Source organism: Erythrolamprus reginae, chromosome 4, assembly GCF_031021105.1.
Source record: "Erythrolamprus reginae isolate rEryReg1 chromosome 4, rEryReg1.hap1, whole genome shotgun sequence".
NCBI classification, from domain to species: Eukaryota; Metazoa; Chordata; class Lepidosauria; order Squamata; family Dipsadidae; genus Erythrolamprus; species Erythrolamprus reginae.
The window spans coordinates 47,825,819-47,841,105 of NC_091953.1; the positions used below are offsets into that span (position 1 = coordinate 47,825,819).

At 39.1% G+C, this 15,287-nt stretch overlaps 1 protein-coding gene across 3 annotated transcripts in view; it reads right to left on the reverse strand.

Moving 5' to 3' along the window:
• Positions 1–15,287, reverse strand: part of CADM2 (cell adhesion molecule 2) — a 406,671-nt gene that overhangs the window by 48,879 nt on the left and 342,505 nt on the right. For 2 of the 3 annotated variants that reach the window (XM_070750253.1, XM_070750254.1), the window contains one exon: positions 4,277–4,399. The exons of the other annotated variant lie outside the window; for it this stretch is intronic. In XM_070750253.1, the coding sequence (XP_070606354.1) occupies positions 4,277–4,399 (123 nt within the window). The remainder of the gene's footprint in view (positions 1–4,276; positions 4,400–15,287) is intronic. 3 annotated transcript variants of the gene reach the window in all.

A 15,287-nucleotide genomic window follows, 5' to 3' on the forward strand; every position in this document is an offset into this window, starting at 1 on the left:
AAGTCAATTATGTGTTTTGAATGTTCTGAGATGTCATGCACTATGTGATGGCCTATACAGTGGAATGTTCTAATATGAGCTATAAACAGCAAATAAACAAATGTAGGGTTGTAATAAGAACAATGAGAATCTTTTCATAATTGATTGAATCTGCACTTAACAAGAACAACGTTCATTTGCACGGATAGAATAAATGAATATTGTCTCTCTAACTCCCCCTTTTTTAGTGCAGGGACAGTTGCACTGAATGGCTAGCTGTATATCCTTTTGTTGAGGGAGGAATTTTTGCCAATTACCTGAATTTTGCTGGTAAAGTTGTCACATTGGCACAGTACATTGGGTTTGGATGGGGGTGGGGATCAGATTTTGGCTCAATCATCACAAAACTTGGTAGAGATGTCTGTTTGGGTTATTAACGTTTTCATCATTTATATTGGATGTTCTTCTTTATTCTTTATTCCATATTGAAGACTAGTACACAATTTAGATGAGTTTCTGGACTTGTAGTTCCAAGTCAAAAAAACAGATGCATAGGACTTTATGACAATTTTACCCTTTCCTTGACAAAAAATGCTCCTCAAACAATTGTTCATACCCTAGTTACATCACAACTGGAGTATTATAATGTAATCTACATGGCTCTGCATCTTCAATATGTTTGCAGAGTGAACTCACTCTAAGTCCTCTTACCTTGCAGGAACAAGGAAGCGTGCATTTTTTGTTGCCACTCGAGATATGAATGTCCTTGGTCCTTAAAATCTGGTTCTATTTTGAAGACTGAGATAAATGTATTTATTGATGAATTTGTGGGACCCTTATATTATTATTTATTTTGGTTATTTATTTCTGATTTCTTAATCATTTTTTATTGTTTGGGGAAATTGTAAGCCATACAGAATTTCATAAAATGTCATAGTGGTCACAAGAAATGCATGAATTAAATTGACATGAATTAAAAATATAGTATCTAATAAAATATTGGCTTGTTATAAATACGTAGTCTTTATCATTAAAACAAACGGGATTGTTAATGGTGTGTGTGTGTGTGAGAGAGAGATAGAGATACAGAGAGAGGTTAAAACTAGTGCCTTACAGGCAGACTACCCAGGTTCCAATTCCAGTAAGTATATGGCTAGCTGATGAGAGTAAAATAGCTTGAAATAGATCTATACTCGTCTCCCTTCCTTTTCATTATCAGCAAAAATATGTTACACACACATATATACCTCTCAGTGGTCTTCGATACCATTGACCATGGTATCCTTCTGTGACAATTGAAGGGGTTGGGAGTGGGAGGCACCATTTTACAGTGGTTCTCCTCCTATCTCTCCAGTCTCTCATAGTCGGTGTTAGTGGAGAGGGGCAGATATCTACCCCTCGGCCCCTACTTTTATATAACATTTATATGAAGCCATTGGGTGAGATCATCCAACAGCATGGGGTGAGGTATCATCAGTATGATACCCAGCTATACATCTCCACCTCATGCCAATTTAGTGAAGTGGTTGATGTGATGTGCCGGTGCCTGGAAGCTGTAAGGATGTAAGCCAACAGGCTCAAGCTCAACCCAGACAAGCCTGAGTGGCTCTGGGCATTCCCTCCAAAGAACTGCTCCATCTGTCCATCCATTGTTCTGGGGAGGGGAGACTCTGACCCCCTCAGACAAGGTCTGTAATGTGGGTATCCTCCTGGATCCATAGCTGAACCTTGAATACCATCTCTCATCTCTGGCCAGGGGGACCTTTGCCCAGGTTACAGCCCTATTTAGACCAGGAGGCCTTGTGCACAGTCACTCAGGCCCTCATCATATCCTATCTTGATTATTGCAATGTGCTCTAGATGGGGTTACCCTTGAAGAATGTCCAGACACTGCAGATAGTCCAGAATGCAGCCATGCAAGCTATTATGGATGTACCTCGGTATGCCCATATAACACCAACACATCGCGTGCTGCACTTGCTACCGATTCGTCTCTAGTCACAATTCAAGATGTTGGTTATCACCAATAAAGCCCTACATGGCTTAGGGCCTGACTATTTAGGGACTGTCTCCTGCCACATACCTCCCAGAGACCAATAAGATCACACAGATTTGGCCTTTTCTGGGTTCCATTGACTAAGCAATGTAGGTTGGCGGCACCGCGGGGGGTGGGGGAGCTTCTCTGTAGCTGCCCCAGCTCAATGGAATCAACTCCTCCTTGATAACCATACTACGCCCTGTCTACTGGTCTTCCAAATGGTGGTCAAGACCTGGCTTTGCTGGCAGGCCCGGGGGTCATGGATTTTAACATCTGACACAGCCAAGTCATGTTTGATTGGTATGCATATTGTTGATAGATTGGATTTATGGTTTTACAAGGGGGGATTAGAATATGGGTTTTATAATTGCGTTTTTAATAGTTTATTACTGATATTTGACTTCTTTTTATTACTGTATTATATTTGTATTGTTGCAAGCCACCCTGAGTCCTATGGGTTTGAGCGGCATAGAAATTGAATAAACAACAAACAAACAAACAAACATACACACAGATACACACACTATATTTTTCAGAGTATAAGAAGCACATCCCCCCCCCCAAAAGGAGAAAATCTGGGTTCATCTTGTACTCCGAATGTAGCCCCACATAGCCTATCAAATGTAAGGTTGATTTAATTGAATGTGGCTGTATAAAGACATTCTAAATGCTTTTTGAAGACATTCCAAAAAGGTCAAAATTCTTTTTTAAAAAAAAACTAGTGCTGTTCAATTAGAAAACTCACTGTTAAACCTATATATATAATCTCTTAAACTCAATGCTCAGTCAGACATTTAGAGAATGGCAGGGAAAAGAGCTGCCCAAAACATCTTGCTCTGTGCCTTTCTGAAAGAATACAAAGCCCCTGAAAATTATTTCTTGAGAACTGGAGAACCTGCAGAGTAGAGCAGATTATAAAATAGCATATAATGCAATGCTCCTTTTTCAAAGATATCTCTACCAAATTTTTGATTTTGCCTCTTCTAACTTAATCCTTGGTACCAAAGGCCATTTCAGTGTCATTCAAGTGTTGTGATGAAATGAATACAGATAGTCTTCAACTTACAACACAGGTGTCAAAGTTGCGGCATTAGGTTTCTATCACGTGATGTTTCGTGATGTTTTTTCCGTTTGTGGAGCTGCAGCGGTTGTGACCTGTGACAGACCCATGGGCTGTCAGTTTGACACCCCTGACTTGAAACTACAACTAATCCCAAGATTTCATTGTTAAGTGAATTTTGGCCCATTTTATAATCTTTCTTGTGCACGGTTGTTCAGTGAATCACCTCAATTACTAAGTTTGTAACACAGTTGTTAAGTGAATCTGGCTCCCCCAAATGATTTTGCTTGTCAGAAGGACACACAGCAACTGTCATAAATATGAATGAATTGCCAAGCGTCTGAATTTTGTTCACATTTCCTGGGGATGCTGCAATGGTCATAAGCATAAAAAATGGTTGTAAGTCACTTTCGCAGTGCTGTTGTAACTTAAAATGGCCACTAAATGAACTGTTATAAATCAAGCACTATCTGTACTTGCAATGGAATTTTTGTTTTTATTCAACTTAATTAGCTGAAATCATGAATTCAACTGTAAAATTGTAAAGTGTATTTAGAACTTAAATGTATATAACAACATAAGTTTGAGGTAAAGCAAGTGAGGGAAAGGGGAATGTGGCAGATTTCCTTTATATACTACATTTACTTTCCAATAATTTTCTAACATAAAATACATAAAATGTAAAGTAAATCCTCCAGCGAAGGTGGGAAATTATTGAACAATTCCAGAATAAGAAGTCCTATCATTTTGTTCAATAAACAAAATTATTAAGAAATTATACTAAAATCATTAATGAAACAGTTCTAAATAAATATATGGTTAAATACAAATATTTTGTACAAAGACAATATATTAGCAATAGAACACATATCCTCTAAAGAGATAGTGTTAATTTAAAATTAAGTAGGTTTGCTTCTAACACAAGTTTAATATGATAATCTTTAAGGAAGCAATTAATTAGGAAAGCAGTTAAAACACCCACCCACATTCATAAATGTCATTAGAGAAAATGCTGTTGAATCATTCACAGCTATGTTAATTGCAGGCAACCAAACTGGACTTCTTTCTTATCAAAACTAAAATGTGCACAGAAATGTCATTTTTCCTTTACCATTTTGATCAGTCTTTTAAGGCTTCTAGCCCTGTGAAAGGCTATTTATACTGTGATTTTCTGGCCATAACAAAGAAGTATACTGTACCTCCGGTGTTGATGGCTGTTGCCGATGTGACTGTGCCTATGCCTGTTAAGGCTACAGTGGCTGTGACTGTTGCAGTGGTAAGGGAGGGGATGACATTGGTGGGAAGCAAAATGTTGGAAACATCTGGTGAGTGGAAAAAAATATAACATAAAATCATATCATGCAAACAGAGAGAAGCAGCATAACAATGATTCAGCTTGTCAATACACATGTAGAAAATGTATCAATTAAAACATGCTTAGCACAGATCAACAAAGGTAAGATAACATACTTTGAAATTCTTGACATTAGATCTCTCATGTTCTCTTTCTTTCTCTCTCTTTTTCGAATGCTCAAATAGACTGAATTTTGGACCAACCAACAAAGGGATTTGTTCAAAAGAAAAGCTTTACAGTCAGAGAGTAAATCTTTATGACAAGAATTCATTTCTTTGCTAAGCCATTTTAAATGTCTTGTACGGTATAAAAGCAAATATGAATGGTATAACATGCTGTGTCAGCGTGGGAGATGACAAAACAACATCATCATGCTAAAATAAATACACGTGTTAAGTGATGGTTGTATGTTAAAACACCTACTTTTAGAATGGGAAAAAAATGTGAGCAAACGTCTACTAACTCTAAAAGCTGCTGGTTTTGGTTTGCTTGGCTTCTTCCACATTTTGTTAGAGACACAGTCATCTGCTAAGACCCAGAGCAGAAAACACATAAAAACCCCTTAACTTTTATAGGGTTCACTATCAGTCAACAGCGTTGGTGAATATTAAATGTATAACATAAAGAAATAGTTTATTAACCTTTTTTTATTTAGTGGGGTGGGGCAGTTTCAGGAGCTATTCACATCAATGTGCTAATTAAAAGAGAGATCTATAGAGGACACTTACCAGAAGAGAAACAAACAAGCATTATCAGCATTCAGATCATATTCTAAACCAAGAGCTGCTGCATGTCAGTCTAAATGTAATACTGATAATCATACCATAAATTTCCTGTTCCAATTGCATGTGTGCATATGCATGTATGGAAAGTATATATGAAATAGATACTTTAATTCTGAAAGTGAAATAAACAGACATGGGGGATGGACTTCATTGCCTAAAATATAAAATCTTCACTGCCTGAAGCAAAGATTGGGGGGGGGGGGACTTGTAAACAGAGTAAAAGAAACATTGAAGAAAACCATTGAAAATGTTCAGAAACTTGGCTTTAAGTGCTGGGTATCTAGGAAACCAGCCACATAGACAGAGTTAAAAACATCATTAGTTCAGGAATAGCTAATGATATCTGTGGAGGATAATACAAGTCAGAAATACAGCTTTCATTTTCTTTGAAAACTAATATCAGAGCAATATTTCTGTGGATACATGGTAAATAAATCAGCAGCATCCTATAGGAGGATTATTTTCAAAGCACAGAATCCTGAGGTTTAGAATATTTTATGTATACCAGCACCCTCCATTCACAGCTAATTATTCCATTAGACTTTTGGATTTTAGACCTATTCCTAATGTTCGTGCATTTCAAATTATATTGCCATTTCAAAAGACTGCATGTCTTTTCTCTAGTTAAGTCATTTGAGATATCCGAAAATGTCACTCTCCCATTCCCAATTAATTAGAGCAAATATTATTATTCTCTAACATTTGCTTTTGCAAAAATTTCACATAGGTATCTATATAACTCTGCATACATCCTTAACATTTAAAGCACTTCCTCAATAAGAGATAACCCTGGCTATCAAAATTAAGGCAGGCTTTTCAAAATTTAATGTTGCCACATTAATCACAAGGACAAACTACAACATTGCCTGGAGAGCCACTGCCATAACTATTAAACAGAACTGACATTAATCAACATTAATCATGAATGCTCTTTTTTTAAAAAAAAACCTTGTGCATTTCTTAGCATTATTATGTAAACCGCATAATTCATTTAAAAATGGATAGGTTAGCAATCATGCAAGAAAAAAAGGCTAGTATTTCAGAGTATTTTGCCTTACAATAAATATTTTACAAATTTATAATGTAAACGGGAAGAGTAATCACTGAAAACCAAGTGTAGATTCCTTGTCTTTGATAATATTTATTTATTTATTTATTCAATTTTTATGCCGCCCTTCTCCTTAGACTCAGGGCGGCTTACAACATGTTAGCAGAGCTAGGCTATTGTCCCCACAATCCGGGTCCTCATTTTACCCACCTCGGAAGGATGGAAGACTGAGTCAACCTTGAGCCGGTGATGAGATCTGAACCGCTGACCTTCAGATCTACAGTCAGCTTCAGTGGCCTGCAGTACAGCACTCTACCTGCTGCGCCACCCTGGCTCAATTTATATGGGACAAGACTAAGAAAAACAAAACAAAACAAAACAAAACAAAACAAACCCTGTACCATGAGTTATTTCTCTGGTTTGGGGAACAGTTGTTTTATGTTGATAAAAGTTTTCTCAACATAGCTATAATGCATGTACACTGTACTTAATCTTATTTCATAAAAAAAATACAACTTGGAAATGCTGTTATTTCAAATGGAAATGAAAAAACAATCAGCAACAGTGCAATAACTTTTTTTGGAGTGGGGAGAATAAAGTCTAACACTTGGCACTGATTTGGCACTGAAATTTGCTTGGATGTCCTGATAAATGAATTTTGTCAAGTGAGGTCTAAGAAAGTTATAATTTTATTCATTCTATTTAAACTCCTGGCCATGAAATCTACTCAAGCAAATTCCATGTGGTGGAATAAAAGTGTTTTCCCTTGGGAGGTTTTTTTTTTCTCTTTGATACATGACAATTGATTTTTTTTTTTTAAAACCTTCCTTCATGCTCTTTAATATCTTCAACCTCAGTTTTATGTAGGTCATGAACTGTAGTCTTCCTTGGAAAAGAATGGCCATGCTGCAAGATAATCTATAAATTGGATTAATGCACTGCATTTAGGGATGCAATTGAAAAAAAGATGCTTGCAGGTTCCAATCTTGGAAGGGCTCAGTAGTTCAACCCCAATTAATTTGTAAAAATGGAGCTATTTCACATCAACTACTTATAAGATGTCCTTCTCTCATACCATCCTTATTTTGCATTAACATCTTCAATAACCTAAGAAAAAAGTATCTTGACTTATTGTACTAATGTTATTTTCATTTCAGCACTAAATTTGTATACATATTCGATTTATAATTTATTTCTTTTTTATTAGCTGGTTGAATACTCTTATGCCTGTTATTTTATAAATAATGTAACAAATTATTATATAGCTCTGATGTGGTTTCATTTAAATTCAGCAGAAATCATCATAACTTGGATACGTAAAACTGTAAAATTGAGTTTACTTTGTAGAATAATCCTATTTCCACTTTCTCACTGGAATCAAATACAGTGATCCCTTGATTTTCGCGATCTCGATCTTCGCGAAACGCTATATTGCGATTTTTTAAAAAAATATTAATTAAAAAAAAAACCACTTCCGCGTTTGGCTTCGGGAGTCAGCTGGGAAGCGGCGCGGCTGTTTTAAAAGGTCGCAGCCGGCCTGGGGGGCTTCCCAGCACCCCCCCGACCCCCCAACCTGGGTTCGGGTGTGTGTGCTGGGAAGCCCCCCAGGCTGGCTGTGACCTTTTAAAACAGCCGCGCTGCTTCCCAGCTGAGTCCTGAAGCCAAACACGGAAGTTTGCCTTTGGCGTTTGGCTTCAGGACTCAGCTGGGAAGCAGCACGGCTGTTTTAAAAGGTCGCAGCCGGCCTGGGGGGATTCCCAGCACCCCCCCGAACCCAGGTTGGGGGTTCGGGGGGGTGCTGGGAAGCCCCCCAGGCTGGCTGCGACCTTTTAAAACAGCCGCGCCGCTTCCCAGCTGACTCCTGAAGCCAAACGCGGAAGTTCGCCTTTGGCGTTTGGCTTCAGGACTCAGCTGGGAAGCGGTGCGGATGTTTTAAAAGGTCGCAGCCGGCCTGGGGGGCTTCCCAGCACCCCCCGAACCCAGGTTGGGGGTTCGGGGGGGTGCTGGAAAGCCCCCAAGGCCGGCTGCGACCTTTTAAAACAGCCGCGCCGCTTCCCAGCTGACTCCTGAAGCCAAACGCGGAAGTTCGCCTTTGGCGTTTGGCTTCAGGACTCAGCTGGGAAGCAGCGCGGCTGTTTTAAAAGGTCGCAGCCGGCCTGGGGGGCTTCCCAGCACCCCCCCGAACCCGGGTGGCCGGGCGAGCAGCGAGCGAACTGTGGGTGGCCGGGCGAAGGGCGGGCGAAGGGAGGGCGAGCGGCGAACAGCGGGCGAGCGGGTGCTGGGGGGGCCGAGGCAGCCGACATTCAAAGCAATGTTGGCTTCCGCACTTTCGTCGCTCCCCACCTCCACCATCTGCGCATGCGCGGCCATGAAAAAAAAGGGCGCGCATGCGCAGATGGTGTTTTTACTTCCGCAACCCTACATTGCGAGAAATCGATTATCGCGAGGGGTCTTGGAACGGAACCCTCGCGATAATCAAGGGATCACTGTACATCTGTAGATATTCTTGAAGCTTGCAGACTTTTTCCAGAAGCTGGTGGTCTTGGAAAAGTAGAAATCTAAGACTTCATTTTGCCTGTCCCAGTTACAACAATTTAAGTCTGTTCTGCTGAATCCTGGCACGAGCCTTCAATTAAATGTAAAAGTAGCAAAAACAGACACACACACAGAACAAGGCAACAATAGTTTCTTTATCCAAAGAAAAAAGTCTATTAACTTATTGTACTAATGTTATTTTCATTTCAGCACTAAATTTGTATACATATTCAATTTATAATTTATTTCTTTTTTTATTAGCTGGTTGAATACTCTTATGCCTGTTATTTTGTAAATAATGTAATGAATTATTATATAGCTCTAAGTAATCCAGGATTATTTCAAAAATGTTCTAAACATAGACATGTTCTGATGTGGTTTAATTTAAATTCAGCAGAAATTATTATAACTTGGATACGTAAAACTGTGAAATTGAGTTTACTTCATAGAATAATCCTATTTCCACTTTCTCACTGGAATCAAATACATCTGTAGATATTCTTGAAGCTTGCAGACTTTTTCCAGAAGCTGGTGGTCTTGGAAAAGTAGAAATCTGAGACTTCATTTCGCCTGTCCCAGTTACAACAATTTAAGTCTGTTCTGCCGGCTCCTGGCACGAGTCTTCAATTAAATGTAAAAGTAGCAAAAACAGACACACACACAGGACAAGGCAATAGTTTCTTTATCCAAAGAAAAATAGAAGAAAAACCCTCTTTTGAATTCAAAGGGCTCACTTGTAAAAACAAACAAACTTGAATGCAGTGAAATAACAAAAACAACAAACTCAAGTCAATTAACCAGTAGCTGTGAATTCGTCACAGCTACTCCTCTTCAGACGTTGTAAACTCACTATGATTTATGGTCAGAGTCCTGAAATCCAAACACAAGGTCCTGGGAAAATCTGGAACGGCAATGCAAACTCCACAAGCATGATCAGATAATCTTCCGCACTGCAAGGCCAGCAAGCAGCCCATTTAACAGCAGCCCTAATTACTTGAACCCCACCCAACCACAGGTGGACTCCATTATCTCCTGTAATACCTGCGAAGCTGTTCTCTTCTATGCATAGCTCTACACGTGGGTCTATCACAGCGTCCTCATCAGAGTCTATCAAAGATAAGGAAGATGATGACTGGCTTCTTCCTGGGCTGCCTGCCAGGCCCCCCTCTGAAGGTCCCATCACACGATCACTCCCTTCTTCAGAGGATAATTCGCTGTCCGAAGCTGTCGGCAGCAAAACAGGCCTGTGACATTTGGATGTTTCACCCACATCCACTCCCACAGTCCTTGGGGCAGGAGCTGGGCCAGAGCTAACCACAACAAAGTCAGGCATATGTTTTCTAATGGTAGAGTTGCTGGTTGCTTTTAGTTGCTAGATGTTGTCTCTGACACACGATACGTTCCATTATAATTAATGTTGCTATTACTATTTTTTTTCTTTGATTGCCACCTTGAGTTGCTCATTGACTTTTGTGGCTATATAAATTGATCACAATAACACAAACCAAAAAGAAACTATTCAAAAGAGTTATGTCTATTTACTAATGCATTCTGCATTAATTTCTCGTTGCTACATTTAAACATGTTGTCATGTTGGACACACCAAATAAAAATCCTACACTTGTGTTCATTAAAAAAAAAGGAAAGGAAAGGAAATCCACAAAACTCTATAGAATAGAAACATAAGAGTTAGAATCCAGTTTCTCCAAGCAATAAAGAGACCTTGATGGATATAACACTGAAATGAAATGAATCAATTTTCATGCGTCCTTCTACACATTTTCTGTGATATAAGTCATTGACATGTACTTCCCAAATATCCTGTGATGAAATAAAGCAATAGGTTATCTAGTATTTAGGATGGCTTTACAGTACCTATATAAATAGTGGCATAAATAATTAAAACAAAATAGTTTAAACGCTAGACAAATAATGACTAATCGATTATATCCATATTTTTTGGAGTATAAGATGCACCTATCCCCTCCTAAAAGAGGGTGGAAATGTGAGTGTGTCTTATACACAGAATATAGCCATTTTTGCCTTCTCGAAGCCCTGACGCTGTGTCTCATTTTTGCGAACAATGGGCCTATTTTTCACAAAAATGCAGTGGGCAGAGGGTTTGGGAGGCTTGCAGAGTGCTCTTGGAGAATGGGGAAAAGCAAAATAATTTGCAAAAAATGGGTGAAAAATGGACCATTTTTTGCAAAAAAAAAGAGAGGGATATTTTTGTCTCTCCCTAGCCCCTAGGAGCACCCTGCAGGCCTCCCAAACACTTTGTACCCCCCACCTTTGCAAAAAATCCCAAAAACAAACGCCAGGTGAAAAACTAGCCTTTTTTTTTTTTTTTTTTTTGCAAAAATTGAGGCATTTTTGCCTTTCCTCAGCCCCTAGAGGCACTCTACAGGCTTCCTAAACTTTCTGCATTTCCAGGTTTTTGCAAAAATAGGTGAAAAATGGAGGGCTTGCAGAAAGGCAAAAACATGGTGAGGAAAGGCAAAAACATCCCCATTTTTGCAAAAAATAATGGGTAAAAAATCGGCAAAAAACAGGTGATTTTTTGCAGTAACAAGGACGTTTTTGCCTTCCCTCAGCCCCTAGGAGGCTCCTCAAGAAGCCTTCCCTGGGTCCAGCTAATTTGAAAAACTATCATCCAGTGTGTGGATGATAGTTTTTGGGTGTGGGTACTCACACATGTGCCATAGCGCACACCCATGCTCTTTTGGCATTAGAACACCTCTCAGCTGTGGCTAGGAGGACTTTTGCACAGGTTCGCCTAGTGCACCAGTTGCAGTCCTATCTGGATTGGGATTGGATTCTCACAATCACTCATGCCCTTATCAACTTTCAGCTTGACTACTGCAATGCACTCTACATGGGGCTACCCTTGAAAAGTGTTTGGACACTACAATTAGTCCAGAATGCAGCTGCATGAGCTGTTGTGGCTGTGCGTAGGTACACCCACATTACACCAACACTCTATGAGCTGCACTGGTTTTCAATCGGTCTCCAGATGCAATTTAAGGTGTTAGTTATCAGCTATAAAGCCCTACATGGCTTACGCCCCGTCTTCTGTCACATACTTCCCAGCGACCACAGTTGGCCTTCTTTGGATCCCATAAGCCAAACAAGGCCAACTTGTGGGACTGTGTGGAGGTCCTTCTTTGTGGAGGCTCCAGCTGTCTGAAACCAAGTACCCCCAGAGGCTCATACAACCCCCACCCTCCTGGCCTTCCAGAAAGGCCTTTTGGCCTTCCAGAAAACTTTGAAAACCTGGCTCTGCCCGCAAGCCTGGAGCCATTAACTGATACCCTCTAATTCCTGCCTAGAAGTAATGAATGCTTTTATCTGAGGGGTTTAAAATTGTTGTTGTTATTTTATTTTACTTGTTATATGCTGCTCAGAGTCCACAAGGAGTTGAGCAGCTTATAAATTAATTAAATTAAATTAAATTAAATTATTTGCACATCTTCTATGACCTATAAGTTTTATTTGCGTAAGAAGCAAGGGTTAGGGCAGCATGATTTTCCACTGGCTTCAGAATGGAAAGGAGTATAGAAAAAGAGCTGAGAGACACTGATTCTTCATAGGAGCTCCAAAGCAGAGTAGCTCTGGTCTTCTTATTGTTTATTTAAGTCCACTTATCAAAACACTTCTTTTTATTTGAAATCAATATTCCATAAGTTATAGTACAGACAATAAAAATTAAGAAACAAAAACATTTTAGAAACATCAAAGTAGAAAACAGAACAAAATGTAGTTTGCTTTTAAACTTTTTGGCTAAAGCAACTCCATTTTAACTTTTCATGAACTCTGGGAGAAAAGAAGCAGTGATAGTTAAAATAATAAGCAAGTGAAATCTGAAAATATATTTTATTTCTTGAAAACAGGATAATGGGGTCAGTAGCTGGGTATTTTTAGGTCATCTAGTGATTCATGGAATTGGTAAGCAATTCATCAAGATCAGACAGGGACTGGAAAACAGCAACTGGATATAAAAAAGTGAACAGTTAGCTGCCACATAACAAGTCACATTTGGCTTAGTAACCTTAACAGGACAACAAAAGGAAAAGGTGATGTCAAAAAGAAAATGTGATTGACCTGCTGGAGAAGACAGATTTCTGTTGGAAGTCTTCATTGTCTGAATCTCTATCAATCCTAGGCAGTTGTCTTCTTCAACAATCCAGGTCAAGTTTAATCAACTCAGTCATAGAAAGAAGCATATTTTTATATGAATGAGTGATTGTTATTCCACTCTTTTCTCCTTATAAAGCTTTATTATTCCCGAATCTCAATGTCTTGTGTTGGTCATTAGATAAGATTAAACTTTTCCAGAGATGGCAATCAACCACCCATTTACATTGGTAAGTCATAAGCCATTAACCATATATATATATAAAACAAATAGAGTAGTGCCTCTATTTACAAACTTAATTCGTTCCGTGACCAGATTCTTAAGTAGAAAAGTTTGTAAAAAGAAGCAATTTTTCCCATAAGAATCATTGTAAAAGAAAATAATGCATGTGCTTGGGAAAACCACAGGCAGGGTGGAGGCCCTGTTTCTTCCCAGGAGATTCCTAGAGAGGCCCCACGGAAGCTTCTCCCTGCCTTTTCCGGTTACAGTTTCAGAGGTTCGGGCTTGTAAGTGGAAAATGGTTCTTGAGAAGAGGCAAAAAAAATCTTGAACACCTGGTTCTTATCTAGAAAAGTTCTTTAGTAGAGGCATTCTTAGGTAGAGGTACCACCGCATTGACTCATAATAACAGATGAATTTACAATACCATTAGCATATTATTTCTTCATGTAAACACAAGCAGGAGTTAGCTTCATTTCAGCAGAGCAGTACAGAGAATACAGAGTAGAAGGAGCCACATCCAGCCTTAAGCTTAAGTTTTAGTTTTGATTTTCTGCACAGACTCAGAAGTGGCTAGCTCCCATTGGCTGACGTATTTGCTATGCCTATTCATTGGCTAACCTTGTTAACATGGCTCTCCCAGTTCATGAATATCTTAACAAATAGTTCAGGAAAAAATGCAGTGCTCCAAGCAGACCATAATATAGCCACAAATTACTTGTTCTCTGCTCCAAAAAGATTAGTTAGAAGTTTCAACTTATTATTACAGTGTAAAAGAAAATAATAGTGTAAATTGGATATCTTGACAGATAAAAAGATGAATACAACTGTAAGGTTTCTTATTTAATTTTATAAGTTGTACAGAGGAATAAAACTATTACACTTGTACAATTCAGAAAAAGTAAATAAATCTAGCGCAAATGGTTTTTTTAGAAATAGCTGCTACTTGACGTAGATGCTTCTCTATTTCCTGAACTTTCCCTTTGCTTGTGATTTCAAAATTTAATCTGAAGCTACTGGGAATATGAGATAAACTGTTCTTTTCCAGCTTTGGTTCAGCAACTTCTCCTGGAGATCTATTCTTTATTTTTAAAACTCTCTCACTTCCTAGCCTAGCTACCAGTTCTATCTGCCTTTATGTACAAAACAGAACATCTTTCCCTCAGGGGAATGTACATTCTGTATCTGGCCAGCAGCATGTATTACTGTAATGTCTGACAAGTACACACATCTAAAAGTCAACTATTGCAAGTTTTTTTTACAGAAAAAATAGTTGAAACATCTTATAGCATTAATATAATAATTGATCTGTGTCCCATATTCAGTGTTCAAATCTTCCATTTTCCCAGTTGGAAAAAATGTACAATATTTTAGCTAGGTAATACAACTTTAAGTATACTAATTATCTAGAACTGATAAATGACAATTTCCTAGATTTCAGTTTATATCTTTAGACGATTTCATTGATTACTTTATGCCAATGTGGAAGCATGATTTTAAATGTTGCACTATATAGAAAGTTTCTGTGAACCCGTTTTAATAATATAAACGCAAATCTTGACACCAGATATTTGGTTTTTGTAATTCTGTAAGTTATTTAATGGTTGTATCCCACTTTTATTATTTTTACAAATAACTCAAGGCAGTAAACATGTCTAGCATACTTTCCTCTTCCTATATTCCCAAAACAATAACCCTGTGAGACGAATTGGCTTAGAGAGAGTGACTGTTCCAGGGCCAACCAGCTGGTTTTCATGGCTAAGGTAGGACTAGAGGTCAGGGTGATAACCTTGTGCCTTAACGATTACAGTGATCTCTCGGTTAGCGCGGGGGTTACGTTCCAAGACCTCCCGCGCTAACCGATTTCCGCGTTATATTGGATGCGGAAGTAAAACCACCATCTGCGCATGTGCGCCATTTTTTTCATGGCCGCACATGCGCAGATGGTGGAGTTTGCGTGTGGGCGGCGGGGAAGACCAAGGGGAGGTTCCTTCAGCCGCCCAACAGCTGATCTGCTCCGCAGCGCGGAAGCAGCGAGGAGCCGAAGATGGGGTAAAGGCAAAGGGGAAACCCCATCTTCGGCTCCTCGCTGCTGCCGTGCTGCGGAGCGGATCAGGTGTTGGGCGGCTGAAGG